The sequence below is a fragment of the Mytilus californianus genome, unplaced genomic scaffold (genome assembly GCF_021869535.1).
Source record: "Mytilus californianus isolate M0D057914Y unplaced genomic scaffold, xbMytCali1.0.p SCAF_13, whole genome shotgun sequence".
Lineage (NCBI taxonomy): Eukaryota > Metazoa > Mollusca > Bivalvia > Mytilida > Mytilidae > Mytilus > Mytilus californianus.
Genome location: NW_026262615.1, coordinates 25,964,244 through 25,985,214, shown reverse-complemented (window position 1 = coordinate 25,985,214; position 20,971 = coordinate 25,964,244). Strand labels below are relative to the sequence as shown.

General features: G+C 32.6%; 2 protein-coding genes across 2 annotated transcripts in view; one reads left to right on the top strand and one right to left on the bottom strand.

The window, feature by feature from the left end:
* Positions 1 to 20,971, bottom strand: part of LOC127723904 (coiled-coil domain-containing protein 73-like) — a 183,558-nt gene that overhangs the window by 120,125 nt on the left and 42,462 nt on the right. The gene's annotated exons all lie outside the window — the stretch shown is intronic.
* On the top strand, positions 386 to 9,852 carry LOC127723434 (uncharacterized). Its single transcript, XM_052230060.1, has 3 exons — positions 386 to 1,322; positions 3,683 to 4,001; positions 6,900 to 9,852. Exons 1-3 carry the CDS (start codon positions 1,188 to 1,190, stop codon positions 7,802 to 7,804), a joined length of 1,359 nt encoding a protein of 452 aa, XP_052086020.1. The 5' UTR covers positions 386 to 1,187; the 3' UTR covers positions 7,805 to 9,852.

The window sequence follows — 20,971 nt, the reverse complement described above, 5'->3', positions numbered from 1 at the left end:
GTGTTTCAGCTAACATGCCGAAAAATATTAGGGTAGATAGGTTTATTAAGGCAATATATTATATTTTTTTTAATAGTTTTTGACTGGTTTAAATAGGAGAAACAGTCTGATTTTAATATAGTGCACTTGTCTGTTTCAAAAATGACAAAATTATCCAATTAGGGTATGTAGAGTTAGTGGAAACACAAGTATTTTTCTAAATTAGGCCTCATCTCCATAAAACAATACATTATCTACCATATCTAGTGTATTCTTATTGAATTACGTGACTAATTCAAATTCACATGTTAAATATACAATTACCATTTGGATATTTAAATGTTTAAAAAGAAGCAAAAAACGACCTTATCAAGGGAGCAGGGTCAAAGGGAACATATATAATTCTATATGTACATACAGATAAGATATTTCATAGCGTTTAAAACTCCACAAGTGACCAACTATTGCCAAGTATAATTTATAATGTTTTTGAAGGACGATTTATTATTTGTAGGGTAAATATCTTGTTCACGAAGATAAAAATCAAGGTTTGGAGTAATATTTACAAATAATAGTTTAAAATTTATTTGAACAAGACATAACATTTAGTATTTCTGTCACAGTTGTGGTATATTTTGCACTTTCAGACAGCATTTGGATATTGTTTTGACCATTCTGTGTATTTGATATTAAGTGAATGGAATTTTTACAGTTTGGAATATGTTCTGTTACTGATATACCCTCAAACGTGTGTTAAATTATACATATATATAACTGGACCTGATTTAATGCCAAAAATTCTGTATGAGTAACCTTGTGGATTTCATAATCAATGCGAACAACTGGAAATAATTTTTGTGAGAAAAACTGACATAAGCAAAATTAATAACCTTCACATAGTAAAAAAAAAAACCGAGGTATTATTTCATTAGTTCATTATGATAAATATTTCCGAAATTAAATATATAAGTTAAGGAAATCATACATGTTATTTGTGAATTATTAAATCTCTTCAAAATGACTAAAAGAATGGATGTTTCATACTGAAACAAGAATAAAACAAAACAGCATCTAATTTGAATATTTAATGCTGTTAAAAGACAAACTGTTTAAAAATTCATTCTAACAAGGAAATATAGAACATCTAAGACATATCTTAGTTGATACGTTAAGTTCTGAGAATTATTTCAACTTTGAAAACCTGAATAATGGATGCTGCTCAGCGCACAGTTCTACAAAACAACCACATGGAGTTAGCACGGGATATTGTGACAACGGAAGATTTTTTAGGGATTTGTTACCAACAGAAACTTTTTGACACAAATCTGATAGAAATCATCAGGGTAAGATTTATAATAGGCCAATTGGTAATTGTTTTTAAGCCAAGAGGTTGGTTTTTCTCTACAAGCACTCCAATTTCCTACACCAAAAAAAACTAGCCGCCACAATATAACCAATAGTGCTGCATGAAAGTGGCATTGAGGTACCACCAACAATCAATTCATCAATCAATCAACTGTTAAATAAGACCCAAATACCTTACAAATTAAAAAAATAAACAGAGACTATCAGAGATCTGTCATCTGAGCAATAAATTCTGTAAAGATGAAAAACATTAAGATATATAACTAAACAACCAATGATATTATAAGTTCCTGACTTGTGACAGGCACATGACTATAAGATTTAAATACAGTTTAATTTTTTTTTCTTTATTTTTGTGAGATTAATTTAGGACAAGTAATCTTTTTCATCTATTAAGAATATTTTTCTGACAGCCTGGTGACAAAAGAGCCAAAAACTGAAGTCAGTCTGTATTTTACTAAAATTAACACCCACAAATAAAAACATATAGTTAGATGAGCAGACAGACAAACATTCAAACAGACTCACTTACTTAAGAATGAATAGACTTGGTGGCTATCATTTACACCTGGTCAAAGCTCAAACTATTCTAACACAACTTTTGGCTACTCAATTATGACTTCTATTTGCTATATATAAATAAGCTTGACTTGTATTTTTTCAACTTAACCAAATTTCCAATTATGATTTAAGTGTGATTAAGATTCAATCCAGAAAAAAAAATGTTCAAATACAGAAATTAAAAAATAAATTGGGAATGTGTCCATGGGACACAGATGATGCCCCCTCTTGCATATCATATAAAGTTATAAAGGGGCATAACTCTAGAACAGTGAAAGTGACACCACCAAAACTCAAACTTGATCTGTGTTTTGTGGTAATAAGCATTGTGTATAAGTTTAATAACATTTTGGTTGAGGCAAACTAAAGTTAGAGAACGGAAATGAAAAATTCAGCAATTTTTCCATTTGTAAAGGGGCATAACTCTAGAACAGTTAAAGTGACGCCACCAAAATTCAAACTTGATCTGTGTTTTGTGGTAATAAGCATTGTGGATAAGTTTCATAACATTTGATTGAGGCAAACTAAAGTTAGAGAATGGAAACCAACTTTGGGACAGACAAGGGTAAAACTTAATGCTCCCTCCGCTATGGCGGGGGCATAAAAATAAAGTTGCATAAAACTCTTATTTTGATTTATAAATTTCAGAAATACATATGTGAATTAGTCATCTTAATGAATCAAATAATTTGTAATTTGGCTCTGTACAAAAAATAACTTATCAATATCAGTTGATAATCATAAATAACTTATCAATATCAGGTGATAATCATAAATAACTTATCAATATCAGGTGATAATCACAAATAACTTATCAATATCAGATGATAATCATAAATAACTTATCAATATTAGGTGATAATCATAAATAACTTATCAATATCAGGTGATAATCATAAATAACTTATCAATATCAGGTGATAATCATACTGGATATAACTACAAATTGCAACAAGTTTTTGGTATATTTAAAACATTAGACAGAACCAAACTTTTTTTCCCTCAAAGTATTTGTTGAATTTTTATCTTCTCCATCAATTAGGTTTTTATTTTATCCACACAAGAATGATTTTCTCCATTGTAATAATATTGACAGACTGACTGACATAATAAAAAAAAAAGTAATTATTACTATATGCTTCCAAAAAAGGACTGATGAACTATGGGAAGGATGATCCACAATTATTTTAGGGAAACTTAAAAACCAAGTCATTAAAAACCTCAACAGCTTTTAGACCATGAACATGAGGTCAACAAGGTTAATAATAATAAATGCCAGAAGACCTCAGAAAATAAGGCAACTGTACACAAGATTAGAGTTTATATAATACCAGTTTGTTTTGAAATACAATGTTTTATACCAATAGGTTTCTCTGTCATTACAACTCACAAGCAATCATCCCTTTATGACTTTCATCATAGGCATTAGACAATAAAATATTTATATTCTTAAATGCTGTCTTTATAAGAATGTCTAAAAAAGATCAACACACTATCCCCCCTTTTTAAAAAAGTCAATACAGCTAAAATAAAGTTTACATGGTGTACCAACAGATTAAGATTATTGATAGTTCTTATCCATTTGAACATCAAGTCAGTTGCAATATGAAAGGTTCTAGATGAGTTATGGTTTATTGTGTTATTGGGGCTGCTTTTTCATTGAAGTATTAATATTATCCAAATTTCAAAATAACAAATGCTTTCTAGAACAACAAGAGTTCAGTTTAGAATTTATTTTTTTGAATTTTTTTATTTTATCCTAAACTTTTTTTTTCAGTCACAACCAGGAATTAAAGCTCAGACATATAAAATGTTAGAACTTTTACCAACAAGAGGCCCAGAGGCATTTAATAAATTTCTGAAAATGATTGACCAAGAGTATCACTGGTTGGCATCAAAACTTAAATCTGACTTAGAACAGGAAGTGGCTAAAATACCACAAAAGGAAATCACAATGGTGGCAACATCTATGAATCTTCAAACAAATCAGACAAACGGAATTAATAGCAAACTACCAAAAGACGTAGAAATGGTTCCTGTGGCAACAACTCAAATCAACCAATCAGTGTCCAGATCTGTGTCACAAACAGAACCAGGTAATATTGAATTTTATTTTCTATTGAATGTAAATTTTATCTAAAAACTTGGCTGTTGGATTGTTGTGTTTTTTAATTATAAAATAACTAATCTATAAGAATTCAAATATAGAAAAAATTCAACAAGTGACTGAACAACACATTTATTCACAAATGCGAGTAGCGAAGGAGTTCAATATCAGTGCTGTTCTGTCCCAAGTTGAATATTTTTTGATATTTGAATTCTTTGATTAGATTTCCTATTTATTACATAGACAATGGGCTTTTTAATGGGAATTTAAATAGAAAATGTAAGGAACTATATCTTTTTCTACGCATTCACAACGTCTTGACAACACCTATTGTTGTATGACGTCAGAGGAGTGAAATAACCGAGTTTATTTCACATGTGAAATTATAGGTTTTTATTTCACTGGGAAATCATGGTAATTCATTGAAACCAATGTAATAATATTGTATATTCATATTTTATAATATTCTTAAATAGAAAAATATTAAAATTTCACATTATAAAGCTAGATATAATGAAATGGAGAGAAATCTTTAAAAAATACACTAAAAAGGGTAGATAATTCTTATCATTACAAGAAATGGGAGATAACTTTTACTACAATTACAAGAAATGGGAGATAACTCTTATAATTACAAGAAATGGTAGGTAACTCTCATAATTACAAGAAATGGTAGATAACTCTTATAACTACAAGAAATGAGAGATAACTTTTACAACAATTACACGACATGGTAGATAACTTATAAAATTAAAATACATGGGAGATAACTTTGACCACAATTACAAGAAATGGAAGACTACTCTTATAATAACAAGAAAAGGGAGACAACTTGTTGAATAAAAAATATAGATAGGTTTCAATATAACGGAATTTGAGTTTTAAGTTATTTCCGTAAGCCACCATTTTGGAGGGGTGAATGGTTGATTTTCCAAATTGAATCATGCGGTACAAACAAGTCTGATCAGAGATCTTTACTAGATCGTAGTGATGAATCAAGCATGGCTAAAAGAAAACAACTTTTTCTAAAGTCTAGCGGTCAGTATAGCAAGATGAATTTGGCTGATTTATGAAGAAATTTGTGCATGTAGACCTCCAATATGGTGACAAAAGGGAAGTAACTCTTGCTCAAATTGTATCAATCAAAACCTTTCTATAGGAAACACAGTGAAACCTATGTTAACCATACCTGCTTAATATTGATGTTTTGTTTGTAGTAGATAGGTTATAAGTATATAGAAAGGCTAAACAACATTCATTAATAGTTCTGCTAGAAGAGTTTGGCTTTTGACCTGTTATCTGTGTCTCAAGTGTCCCTTTTTAAAAAAGATAGAAATCCCAAGACAAGTTTAAGTATCATATAGTATTGGTGTTGCTCATTATAGAATTAAGGCAATATGGTGACCTGCATCTTACATCCCTGTCCTACATGGTATTTGGTGGATAGAAAACTGTTGTCTCATTGGCAATCACATCACATCTCTCCTTTTTTATCACTACCAGTTTTGTACAGATTCATTAAGTCATTAGTCATATTCTTCCACAAAGCATTTAAGTTAATTCTCCATACTTTGACTCACTGAGTTTAAAGTCATAATACTATACATTGTTGTCATTCAGACCACATGGACGTGTCTTGTAATATCTGTGGAAAGGATCAAACATAGATATACAAACTAAAGGAGTTTAAAAGTCAAATTCTGCTAACAGGATTTTTAAAATTAAATTCTTAAAAGTTTAAAAATCTGCCTTCACAACATGCAATCATTCAGAGTACAATGCTTTTGTTTGCACTCCCTCAGGAGAGAAGATCATAGTTAAAGTTATCTACAGGAAATCCAAAGGCTATATCCTGATAAAATACAGACTATAGTTTTGTTACATTAAGCTTGGTAGACATCCATTGTATTTATGTATATGACATTAGAACTGTTATATTTATCAACACAAAGTCATTTTTTGTACATTCTTTACTGGACCAACAAAAAAAAGACATTTTTACTGGGCCAAAAATACCTACAAAATTAAATTTCAAAAGTTGAATTTAATGCTGTTTGGTCCAACAAACTGAAAAATAACTGTCTAATATGAGAAGAACCTTTGTTTTATCTAGTATCAACTGAAAAATAACTGAACCAATCCAAGAACTTTGACAGGAAGATCCCTTTTCCTTTGAACTTATTTTTATTGTAATTTCAACTCTGAACCTCTCGTTCTTCCACTGATTGCAATAATATGGGGAGGGTTGAGTGCACAGAAAACCACATTTTGATATGCTTGTCTGATTGCCAGGAGCCTGTAATTAAGTTGTTGTTGGTTGCTTGCTGTCTGTCATTTTTGTTTTGTGTTATGAATTAAGTTGTTGGTTTTCTTTTTTCAATTGTTTTATTTTGTCATGCAGGGGCCTTTTTAAAAAAGCTTCTTATATAGTATGGGTTTTGCTCATTTTTGAAGGCCTAACTGTATCCTCACTCATCCGTAGTTGCTAATATCCTCCTCCTTTGGTTTCAGAGGGATATCATACTACAAATTTCTATTTTTTTATTAAATCATCTGGAATTTCATTAGTGTTTTTCTTCAGTTACATCTAAATGTTTTTGGTTTTTCTTGGGAATTTTTTGTAAACAACAATTCTTTAATGAATCAGGTCAAATATGACATTTTGACCTTGGCTTATTGTGTCTAATCTTGAGGACCATTATCTTAACTTCTTGAAGTTTAAGTCTAATAATATTTTATTAAGCAATAAGATTGGACACAATATTATTACAACTTATATTAAGTCCTCGCCACAATGTCTTTTCCCCTTTTTTTGTCTTTGGTTTGCTGTCACATTGTATATCCCAAATCTCATTCTATCTATAACTTAATATAATTTCCTTTGTAGCTTCGCCAAAAGATTTAACAGATTCAGCCATAGCTCTCAATGGATTTAATGCAGTTAAGAAGAAAATTGGGAATTTTATGACACAGAATTTTAGTTTAAGTCGAAAACTGTGCCAATCAGACAAACAACAAATTGAAACTTTCATAACGGAACAAATTCGAGAAGTTCAAAAACAGTCACATCAAAAAGTATGTGAAGTCCGTGACCACAGACGTCTAAATGATGAAGTTCAGCGATGGTTACAAGATACGTGTAGAAAACTTGAAAGACGTGTAGGGCATATCAATCCTCGTGATACAATGGATGGAGGATTTATCAACGGTAAATCAACAATAAAAGATCTGGAGGAGTGTATTCATCACTTGGCCGAACAACATCACAAACTTGAAAGTGAGGTTAAAAAGTGCATATCATTGTTCGGGGAAAACAGTGACAATCTATCTTTAGCTTTTCAAGTTGAAAGTATTCTTGCCGAAAAGAAAAAGCTAAAAAAAGAAATAAAAAAGCTTTCTCAAGAAAACGAGCTTATGGTGTCGGAAAATTATGATTTGTCTTCTGCTCAGCAAAAATTAAAACAAACAAACTCATACAAAGATGTAGAACTTGAGGTTAAAGACCGTCAAATAAAAAATTTACAATCGGAAAAACATGAACTTAGAAAGGAGATAGAACGATTACAAAGACTTCACCTTCAGCATTTGGAAAAAGAAAAGACATTATTAAACCTCCAACAAATGGTACATGCTCTAAAAGAGCAAAACAACGACCTTGCTGATGCAAGTGTTAAAATGCAGGATGATCTGAAACGAAATTCACCTCGTAGATCACAAAGTATTCCTAAAAATTCCAGACCTACTCTTGCAAAGTATAGATCTCCTAACAGAAAGAAAACATATCGAAACTGAAAATAATTGATTTGCAAACAAATAACTTGTTTAGACTAATTCTAAGATGGAGTTTGAACTGAAATTGTTAAATACAAAAGAATTTTCTATATGAGATTCTGTTTCTAGAAAGAGACTACAATGTCATTTTGTCCTTCATGCCAGAATAATTGTGAAATACAACCATGGCTATGCCCTCAAAATGCTCTGAATACATAAAATCTTTAAATACAGTTGTGTATACTTTTGAAAATATTACCCAGAATGCATTTGACTTTTAAAAAAGCAAATTTGTGGGGATTTATACAAAGTATCTTTTTGAATATTTTTTTTTAAAAATATTGCAATGACGATTGACAAATTGTTCATGTACAAAAATCTCTACTGTCCAACTACGTCATTCAAAAAGAAACTGTTGAAAATAAAGCTATGCTGTAACAGAAATAAGATGATTTGTCATCTAATTAATTTTCATCATGATCTTAACAATTTCAATGGTGCAATTTGGAAATGTAACATGTTTTTCAGTACTGAATGCCTATAGCCATCACCTAAAAACCCTGGTCAATCCTTCACAACCCAATAAAATCATTTTAAAAAGTTAAATACCTCACAAAAAGTAATTTTATATCCAATCAGAATCAATTCTTACCCTGTGATATATAAACAAAGAGTGATACAATGTATATAAACCATAAAGAGTTCAGCAGATATGTGACCTCTTATACCTCAGGAAAGAGCAATAAAATTCATAGACACTAACATACCGAGGACAAATGTTGTTTGCTAATGCACTACACATGATACATAAGCTTTGGAACTTAGACATAATCTGTGTCCATTTTTGGAACTTTAATACCCTATTCAGTATTCACACCACAAAAACTCTTCATTTGTGTACTATATAGCTCCTGTTTTATAATCCAAATAAAAGAAGGAAAAAAGACTACAAGAAATGATGGAGTATTCTGTCCAGTGCAAATAGAACTACATATCAATATGCAATAACCTGTGTTCTGCCTTCCCATCATACCAAACATAACGATAACTTCTCCAAATATGCCTCAAACATAAAGACAATATTAATCTCCCATCATGCCTCAAACATAATAACAATTCTAAAATGACAATCTATATATCGTCAACCACTATAATGACAGTATATCTACTAATAGTGCAATCACATTGATTCACAAACTTATAAATAATAAGTTAGCTAGGCTGTTCTGCGTTACGTCAACCTTATTTATACAACCTGGTAAACTCAATTTGCAACAGTAAAACCCACATTTTAGGTTTGCCAAGCTTCAAATACAAATTTACAATACGGTTATCTCTATTCTAAAGCAAAATAAACAAATCTGTCCATTTCAGTTATTATTTCGGTGTAAAATTTCATAAAACAGAAATTCTGCGTCTTTGGCAACTAAACAAGGTGACGTCATATGTATGCTTTTGGCATCAAATGTAAAACACCAGGCTTTTCAGGCTTCTGAAGTGTAAGAATGTTATGAAATTAGATAAAAAGAACATTTTTAGGTGAAAAATGTGAGTTTTTTTAATTATTATTGAATAATATAATATTATTATATGGGGTGTAAAACAGAACAGCCAAAACAGTATAAGGCTGTCATGGTTGACAAAATTACTGTATTTGTCCTATTAGAAGAGAAATAATTCATGGCAGCCGTAGATTTGTTTTCATTGAACCATGGGTTTGGGCATTTATATTTGTCTTTTACCCCTCGTTATCACTGGGGATAAAATAATCCAACATAAATATATAAATATAAATACCAACCAAATCTACGGCTGCCATGAATTATTTCTTAATTTTAATCTTCCAGCATGCCTCACTAAAACCACCCAGACAAAATCTCCCATTATGACCAGAACATAAAGACAAAAATCTTCAATCCTTCCTCAAACATTAACAAAATCTCCCATAATGCATCAGATTAATAAAACAATCAAGGTAAAAATCAATTGTTATTTATTTGAAGTTGTTATTTATTATAGCATTGTTGTATGTATTGCTTTTAAACTATAAATCTGTTTTGAAAAAATGATTTGAGTTTTTTATTCATCTGTCATTGAACTATTTTATATATAATTAGATTCATGTTGTTAAGCATGTTACAAAATGAGGCGCAGATCTTCAGTCTGTTTGCATTTCCTCTGCAAAGTTAGAGCTACGCATTACTCCTTATGGAGGGGGGGGGGGGGGGGGGGGGGGGGGCACTTCCAATATACAAGGTGGTAGAATGTGCTGCTGGAATAGATCACATTTTCCAGCTTGTTAATATGTAAAAAGTTGGGGAAAATGATCAGAAATATATGATAAGGCCAATAAAGTTCCCATTACTTGTTATATATATATATGGAATGCCCTGTATTTTTTTCACAGCCGAAAGTCTTGCCGTAAGTAAACATTACATAAGGAATCTGAGCTCCAAGCAAAGGTGAAAACGAACCAATATGGGTAAAGGTTACATTTCTACCTACGCAATATATTTAAGTGTTGCATTCATTTGCATTATTTGACAACTCGGCATACCAAGGTATCCACTTCATGCCACAGAAAGGATTCACACAGGCGTTGGTTCACCAGACATAGTTAATATATGAAAAGGTATACATTTTTAAAATCTAAATTAAATGAAAAGGATGGGGTAACAGAACTACAGCAGCACCCCCTATCAATTAAGTATTGAAGTGGCCCCTTGAGGTTTACTCAAACTAGGTACATATAATTGAGCCATACAAATGAACCAACATCTTCGATTTGAACTTTTTACTGTTCATTTTCAAAATAGATGGGGGAAATGACATATGGGTATCTTGCCTTCTAATTTGGATAATCCTTAGTACAAAACTTACAACACAAAATCTTTCATAATATACTCTTTTCTGAACCTCATGAACTTGCATTTTAAGGTTACATCAGGACTCAAAAGAAACATGTAAATTTCTGCTTAACCTAAAAGTACTACAATACAATACTGTAAATTCAGAAATTATTGTGTGCATTTATTATTGCGATTTTGTCGTTTTTGACCAAAATGTGATTATCATTTTTCGATACTGAGAAAAATCCTGCTTCATTTATATAAAAAAATCCAAAATGCGAGTTTGAATTATTGTGATGACAACCCTGTTGTATTTTTTGCAATAATAATCTGAATTTACAGTACCGGTATATATCTGCCATGTATATATTTTCTCTCTTTGTTCAATAACATAAAACAGCATGTATTAATTAAATTTTATCAAAAAGACAACAAGCTAGATAAATATAGAATTTGCTGTACTTTTCTTGATTCACCCTTCATTAGAAATGCCCACGGCCAAAATAAACCCAAAAACATTTCCAATACTAAACTCATTGGTAAATACCCAATAGTAAAAACATATCTGACAAAAAATAGACTGGGTATTTCATAACACTACCTACCATATGTATTTATTAAAAATTGAATTCAATGCAAATACAAATGAACCTATAATATCAAACAATTCTCTTATCAGTAAACAAAACTCTATATCCAAAACAAAACTGGTGAAAAATGACCATGCAAGGTTTAAATGCTGATAATATTATCCCTAAATCTATATATGGCAACATTGTGTATACTGAATGATTATTTTCAGCTGTCAGTACTATACTATTTATAATATGGTCTAATATATCTTATGTAGATTTCATTGTAAAATAAAAATGCAATATCAATTTGCCGATATTTTAAATGGTCTTGCTTCATAAATATACCTAAAGTGGAATATTTCTGATGATTTAAAAAATATAGCATCTTGACCAAGATTGCATTCAATACTTTCTCCTTAAAGTTATGTACCCACTATAGTCATAGAGATTCCAAGTTAAACAATATTTGAATGCAAGCAGACAAAAAATAAACAAGAACAGCAGAATAGGACATTGAATCGTAAATGTAGGCATCAGAGCTGCAGAAATAGACAAAAGTCCTATCAACGTTACTAAAATATTTGATACTTCATTATAAAACAGTTCATTTGCACTAATGATGAGGAATATTCAGTTCTGTTGAAATAACGATGTACAACAGTTGTCAGCTTCAAAGAGGAAATTTCTATGACCGCTCTTTCACACATATTTCAAAAACTGCACAACATATTTTTACCAAGAAATATTGTATAGGATCACATTCCATTAAAAAAATCATTGTTATATATGAGGGTCTGGATAGGGTGGTTTACAGAAGAGAGAATAATAGGCCAATTCTTCAGAAAGATGGGCTAAAATATAAAGAATAGAGAATAATGGGCAAAACATATAAAAGAATACCACCATCCCCCCCCCCCCCCCCCCCTGCCTAAATCAACACCCTCATAAATATTATCTCATTTTACTGTTAACCAAATATGGCATACTAATACAATATACCTTATAATTGACTACTTATTTAAACTTGTACATAAGCCATGCAAGCAATGGCACATAAGTTGTGACTTACAGGTTGTTAATATGAAGCTAAATAATTTCAAACATATATATAACATCAAAACTGATGCTATTGAAAAATCTTCAGTATACTAAGGCAAGTGATAAACTTTGTTTTATTTACAATTTTAATCTCACGTTACTTAAACCAACGAATATATCATTAATATCCCAATTTTGTCTGATTGTCTACTAATCTTTCCCTATCAAACAGTTATTTAGAATACTAAAGTGTTCATTTAAAACCAGCCCAGGGATCACCTCAATAAAACTTCCTGTCAGTTACCTTTCAAACATTAATTCACACACTTTACACAAACTATAGATAAGGTATTAATTTCAGTCAAAATTTTTGGATAAGGTTCTTTATAATAAATTGGCTTTACTGCACTTTTCAATAAAATTTTACAAAACAAAAAAGTTAATAATAGAAACCGGATGGACAACAATAAAGAGCTGGGTCAGATTTCAATTTATAATACGAAACAGGATAAAAATGAAAATTAACTAAACATCATGAGTGAAAAGTGAAAAACTATGAATGTAGATATCTTTGGACAATTTTAAGATCAATGACAGTTATTTGATAAGTACCCATCACAAAATCTAGTTATGAACTTTCTAATTCAGTGCATTACGAGTACTACAGGGAAATATTAGTACACTATTTTTTAAAAAGTATAATGTTTTAACAAATTGAAAGTTTTGCTTCTGTATGGTTTTTGGTTGGGTTAATTTGTGTCGACTGTTGTATGTCTTTTCACATTTGTGCCGTGGTGTAAATGTCAGTTTCTCTTCAACTTCTGAGTTTTAAATGTCCCCTCGGTCAGGTCATCAAGTGATTGTATTAACTAACATTAATAAGGCAAATGATGTCTGTTTGTTTGTTGGGTGTTTTAATGCCTGCCTTTCATTTACTGTGACCTAGCTTATTCAATGGCGGCCCATTTTTATTTGTGGAGGAAATCAGAGTAACACTAACAAGAGAGATCCCACCAGGATCTTCAGCAGTCAAAAATGGTAATCCTTGTCAATTAAGATAGGGGTCCAATATCCCTCACAATAAAGGGGGGTTTGAACTCACAACCTCAGACTTGACAGGATACATTGTGATTAATGTAGATTTACTACTTAGATCACTCAGCCAACAAGGCGCCATGGTCTGCTGAAGTGGACAGCTCAGTGTTCACTTGATCTATAGAGTCAAAATATATATATATACATTACCTAATTTTAATATGTGATATTTCAAACTCTTCAAACCCATTATAAACTTATAACTAGGCAGTTGTATAAACACATAAAAGCAGATTTACAACTTTTAAATAATCTTCATATTCTTTTATTTAGTGTTGTATTGCCTCATATAAACAATAAATTATTTACATATTACCATGTTAAGACTGGTCCTATATAATCCAGTACAGGTTTATTACCTCTTTTCAAACACTTTACATTTTACTAACCTCTTTGTTAAATACCTAAATCATAGTAACGATAAAGAGACATGTCAATCTTGCAAGTTCAAAACATTCAGCGCAGTACATGTATTCAAAGCTGATGTCAGCAATGACTTCAAGAAAAATTAGTATGTGGCAAAGTACTGAAATAACTATGTGAAAATCAAAATGTTTAAAATCTAGAATGGTGAAAAAGATTGATTTTTAATGTATGTCAATTTTTTTCTTCATACCCTTTTTTTTATTTGACTGTATGGAATAAAACATATAGATAATCTACTATTACATCATTCAGCACATTAAGTTTAATAGTAAAGATTGTGAGACCAACTGTCATTCCTAAATGGTAAGTTACATGCTTAAGTGAAATTAGGCGCCCTTTCAATAGCAGACTTTTTTTTTGTACTATAATGAATCACAGTTTATGACCAAACTAGTAAAGACCTGTCTAAATTCCATTTAATTGATCAATTCAAAAATACTTACCATTATCTTGGTAATTTTTCGTTAAATAATGAAGAATTTTCTAAATATACTGCCGAAATTTACTCAAAGGAACTTACTTTAAATAAATCAAATATAAACGGTAAAAACTGTCCTTTCCTAGATTTAGATATTTCATTTTTACACGGGAAACTCTATACAAAATTTATTACAAAAGGGACAATTTTTGTTCCCTATTGTAAATTTTCCTTTTTTATTGGCACAAATTCTTGCAGTGTTTATATATCACAACTCTATCGCTAATCCGTGTCTGTAGTGACATTTTGGACTTCAATGAAGGTAATCTATGTATTACTAGTAAATTATGAAGTCAGGGATTTCGTTACCACCCATTCCTTAAAACCTTTACTAAATTCTTCCATAGGTACAAAGATTTGATTTGGAAATTTAGCAGTACCTGTAGAAAACTTATTTCTAACGGGATAGGACATGATAATTTTTAAGATGTTGTTTACCAAGCCCAGATGTTTAGATACGATCTGGGTAAACTTATCAATCCTTTGAATAAACTTATTCTCAAAGGTTATCAATTCAACACTGTAATTATACCGTTACATCACTGTCCCAGTTTAGTGGGAGGGTTTGCACCAGCAAACTAATTTAACCCTGCCACATTCTGTATATGCTTGTCCCAAGTCAGGAGCCTCAGTAATTCAGTGGTTTTCATTGTTGCTGTATATCATATTTGTTTTTTGTTCATTGTTTTGTACATAAATCAGACCGTAAAGTTTTCTCGTTTGAATTGTTTTTAGGGCCTTTTATAGCTGACTATGCAGTATGTGTTTTGCTCATTGTTGAAGGATGTACGGTGACCTATAGTTGTTAACTTCTATGTCATTTGGTCCCTGGTGGAGAGTTGTCTCATTGGCAATCATATATATATTTTACATATCCTTAACACAATCGTTGAAGTGGAGAATGTAGGTCATAGTTACCTTTTTCTATGTCTTGAAACTAACCTCCATCCCTTGATGCATCGCAACTTTTAAGTTTACATGGTTCTAAAAATGTGTAGCCACTGAGATATAAAGTTAAGATATAACGAGATTTAATGTTAAGGCATAAAACTCAAGTTTAAAATGTTGGTCACAGTGACCTTTTGGATCCTGACCTGGTCCAGACTGATCTGAGTGGATATATTTCATTTTACGTAAGGTGCCTGAGATATGAACTAGGTTGTAACACCAGAATCAATGAAAAACAAAAATTGTTGGTCACAGTGAAGCTCATGTGCACATGCAAACTAAGGGTATTCCTATATTTCTTTGATGATTTTGCAGATATTTTTAATTTTGCATAAGTCTTAGATTACCAAAAATTTATTGAGTGTATTTCATGTCCTTAAAAAATTGGTTAAATAAAATTCTTGAAAACATGTAAGTTTGTCTACAATGTAAGTAAAATCATAAAAAGTTCTCAAATTATCATCTCTCCATACCAAATCCATAATTTTTACTTAAAAAATGAGATGTTTTTGCAAGATAAACTCCTGTTTTAATGATGTAAAATAACAACAGCTAGGGTCACTAGGTTTGAATTTTTGCTTAAATCATTCAAAGTGAAGATTTTGATGAAAAAATACTGCAGCAATTTGATTTAGTAAAATGTTAATTTTTCTATGTTTTCAAATACATGAACACAGTGACAGAATGGTTTATACATCAAAAGAGAAGTCAGTGACCCTACGATTATATTTCATATTGATCAACTAAATGGAAATTTATCTAGCGAAAATATATCTCTCTAAAATCAAAAAATCAATGGATTAGTTTTGGAGATTTGATAATTTTAAGATGATTCAAAGAATATTTTCCGTAATAAATTTCATGTTCATTCTTGTTACAAGTGTATATTTTATTGGAAAGAATTATCGATTATATTTCAGAAAAAAAGCTTAAATGAATGTTGTTTTTTTTTTTTTTAATTTTACCATGTTCAAGTTAAACATTCCAAAGTTACACAAGCCATTTTCCCCTAACTTTACCTTTATGACATTATAAAGTCACTGAACCATAATAATTAGGTCAAGGAGCACTGACAGTCACATATGCAAGACAGAAACTTCACCAAAAGACATCTATAAATATTTTGATGTCTAGTTCAACTACCAGAAACTTAAGCTTTGAACACATAGATTAAGATGAATTTCTTCATACACATTTACCGTCAGATTGACCTATATGTCTCATCTCATTAAATTTGTTTTCCCAAATTATTTCTCCTTATCTGAGAAAAAAAGAATTTACAATGGTTTCCTTCAACACATATCCCTTCATAGTCATTCAAGTCTTTCATGTGAATTAATATTATAAAATATAATATATATAATAAATTAATATATTTTATTTTAATATAATATGTAGAGACAACAACATCTGGGTTACCGCAAGGTGATAGTTTTATTGAGTCGACATGTTTCGCCGCTAATGCGGCGTCATCAGGACAATATTACAGAGTTTACATGTTCATAAAGTGTATATAATGCGGTTGTATTAATTATGACGTACATGAATAAAAGTGAAAGTGAAAATGTAAAAATAGTGTTCATAATGTAGCAAGAATAAAAGTTAAAAATAGAAATAAAAACAAATGTTTATCTTGACTGGTATGTTCCGTAGTCACTGTGAATGAGGTTTATATTGTTTGTACTATGGTATCCTGTAGTAAAACTGTAGTTCACATTGTATGGTTTTGATGATAAATCACGGTATTTTTCCAGTCCGACGTAATCTGAGTATTTCTTTAACAGGGCGGATGTTTCTTCTAAATCCTTCTCCTTCGTTGGCGGTGCGGTGAAGGGGGTATCTGGTTCATCATCGTCTGATGATAGGTAGAGGTCGTGTACTAAAAAGCTGGAAGGGTGGGTGGTCTTCTTCTGGTGTTTTTCTGTCATTCTTCTTGTGGCTTCATCCCCAACGATTAAGTTGAATTTGGGGGTCCTGGTGCGGGCTTCTGGTGGTGGTGTCCATTTTTTAACTTTTTCTGCCATTTCGCGTGGGGTTTTCTGTTGTACGATTAAATCGTCTGCATATTCCATTTCATGTTTTAATTTGAGATGCCGTACAGCTATGTCCTTTCTTAGAAATTTTGATTGGCACCATCGGCAGCGGTATTCCGTTATAGTGGCTCCGTGATAAATGTTATAGTGTCTTCGCATCGATTGTAATGTCTTGAATTTTTTGCTGCATTTTGTGCAGAATATTGTGATGGGGTCTGTTGGTCTATTCCTCGGCGTAATTTTGGTATTTGCCATGTGGTTAGACCCTGAGATTTAATCCCCAGGGCGTCTGCGTGTTCATGTATTGGATGAATGCTTCTTCAGTCCTGAGACGTGTATTTATGTTAGCGACGGTTGTACAGATACCGGCGACTGTTACGTCGTCGATACTGTGGTTTGCGGTTGTGAAGTGCTTCGAGACGGGTTTATACTGGTTATTGTTGCGGATGTCTTGTTTGTGGCCATAAAATCTTTCAATAAGGGTGTTTCCTGTTTGTCCGATGTACTGTTTTTCACATCTGCGGCATTGGATAATATAAATTACATTGGATGAGTTGCAGTTGATTGATTCTCTGATCTGATATTGAATTTTATTGGAGTGGCTGGTGATGTTGCGGGTGGTTAACATCAATCGGCAAATGTGGCAATTTCTTTTACAAGGGCCACTTCCGGGGTCCCTTGTACAGCGTTTTAAGTCACTTCTTACTAGTAGTTGGCGTAAATTGGGGGTTCTCCGAGGTGTGAGGATCATTTTGGCTTGGCTAATCCTGTAAGTTTCTGGAGATCGTTCTAGGATGTCTTTCCGTTGGTTTATGATTTGTTGGATATGCGGGTTGTGCGGGTTGTGGCAAGTGGTGAAGGTTATGGTTTTCTCCGATGTTTTTTCTTTAACAATGAGTAAATTTCGTCGATCCTTCTGTCTGGCGGTTTTTATAGCTTGGTTAAGGAGGTTAATAGGGTATCCCCTTTTTCGGAAATTATTTTTCATGATTTCAGCGTGTTGTTCAAAGTCTCTCAAGGTACTGCAAATTCGTCTGATGCGGATGGCTTGGCTGTATGGAATGCTTCGTTTTTGGCTTTGCGGGTGGCAAGAGTTGTAATGTAGGTAATTCCGTGTCACTGGTTTCAAAGGTGAATTTGATTGTCTTATGGTACGAATTCAGGCTAATTTTCAACCTGGATCATTCTTCGATTTATTCATTTCATACTCACCAAAAATTGCTTTGAATTCAACAACGAGTTCTATCTACAGACCAATGGTACCAGTATGGGAACAAAAATGGCCCCAGAATACGCCATCATTTTTATGGACAACCTCGAACAGAAATTCCTAGAATCACAACCGCACAAGCCGCTAATATGGTTACGTTATATTGACGATATATTCATGATTTGGCCACACTCTTGCGAGGCCCTTGATGCCTTCAAAATTAGCCTGAATTCGTACCATAAGACAATCAAATTCACCTTTGAAACCAGTGACACGGAAATTCATTTTCTAGACACCATTATTAGAAAAGATAACCAGGGCAACCTGAGAACCAGTCTATATACCAAACCCACAGACGCACACCTATACCTACATTACAACTCTTGCCACCCGCAAAGCCAAAAACGAAGCATTCCATACAGCCAAGCCATCCGCATCAGACGAATTTGCAGTACCTTGAGAGACTTTGAACAACACGCTGAAATCATGAAAAATAATTTCCGAAAAAGGGGATACCCTATTAACCTCCTTAACCAAGCTATAAAAACCGCCAGACAGAAGGATCGACGAAATTTACTCATTGTTAAAGAAAAAACATCGGAGAAAACCATAACCTTCACCACTTGCCACAACCCGCACAACCCGCATATCCAACAAATCATAAACCAACGGAAAGACATCCTAGAACGATCTCCAGAAACTTACAGGATTAGCCAAGCCAAAATGATCCTCACACCTCGGAGAACCCCCAATTTACGCCAACTACTAGTAAGAAGTGACTTAAAACGCTGTACAAGGGACCCCGGAAGTGGCCCTTGTAAAAGAAATTGCCACATTTGCCGATTGATGTTAACCACCCGCAACATCACCAGCCACTCCAATAAAATTCAATATCAGATCAGAGAATCAATCAACTGCAACTCATCCAATGTAATTTATATTATCCAATGCCGCAGATGTGAAAAACAGTACATCGGACAAACAGGAAACACCCTTATTGAAAGATTTTATGGCCACAAACAAGACATCCGCAACAATAACCAGTATAAACCCGTCTCGAAGCACTTCACAACCGCAAACCACAGTATCGACGACGTAACAGTCGCCGGTATCTGTACAACCGTCGCTAACATAAATACACGTCTCAGGACTGAAGAAGCATTCATCCAATACATGAACACGCAGACGCCCTGGGGATTAAATCTCAGGGTCTAACCACATGGCAAATACCAAAATTACGCCGAGGAATAGACCAACAGACCCCATCACAATATTCTGCACAAAATGCAGCAAAAAATTCAAGACATTACAATCGATGCGAAGACACTATAACATTTATCACGGAGCCACTATAACGGAATACCGCTGCCGATGGTGCCAATCAAAATTTCTAAGAAAGGACATAGCTGTACGGCATCTCAAATTAAAACATGAAATGGAATATGCAGACGATTTAATCGTACAACAGAAAACCCCACGCGAAATGGCAGAAAAAGTTAAAAAATGGACACCACCACCAGAAGCCCGCACCAGGACCCCCAAATTCAACTTAATCGTTGGGGATGAAGCCACAAGAAGAATGACAGAAAAACACCAGAAGAAGACCACCCACCCTTCCAGCTTTTTAGTACACGACCTCTACCTATCATCAGACGATGATGAACCAGATACCCCCTTCACCGCACCGCCAACGAAGGAGAAGGATTTAGAAGAAACATCCGCCCTGTTAAAGAAATACTCAGATTACGTCGGACTGGAAAAATACCGTGATTTATCATCAAAACCATACAATGTGAACTACAGTTTTACTACAGGATACCATAGTACAAACAATATAAACCTCATTCACAGTGACTACGGAACATACCAGTCAAGATAAACATTTGTTTTTATTTCTATTTTTAACTTTTATTCTTGCTACATTATGAACACTATTTTTACATTTTCACTTTCACTTTTATTCATGTACGTCATAATTAATACAACCGCATTATATACACTTTATGAACATGTAAACTCTGTAATATTGTCCTGATGACGCCGCATTAGCGGCGAAACATGTCGACTCAATAAAACTATCACCTTGCGGTAACCCAGATGTTGTTGTCTCTACATATTATATTTCCATGAGGTTTTAAGACAACCGCAGCATACTTCGGTATCCATCTTGGTTACTCTACCAGCTTTTCCGTTAGAAGGTGTTGGTTCACTCGTCACAAAATATTTTATTTTAAGTTTAAATAAAATTAAGCCTGAGTTTAAACTGTTTATGCATTATGAATGCCACTTATTTACGAGTTAAATTTTTAAAGTGCTAGTTCACAAGGTAACATTCTGTATGTAACAATGTTTTAGATTTTAACGAGAGAAATTTATGTATTACTGAAAAATTATTACACCAGGGTTTTCGATATCACAAACTAGTCAAAACATTTACTAAATTTTATCATCGGTATAAGGACATCATTCGTAAATATAGCTCAACATGCAGACTTCTTATACGTTCAGGTATTTCACATCCAATTTTTTATGGAAA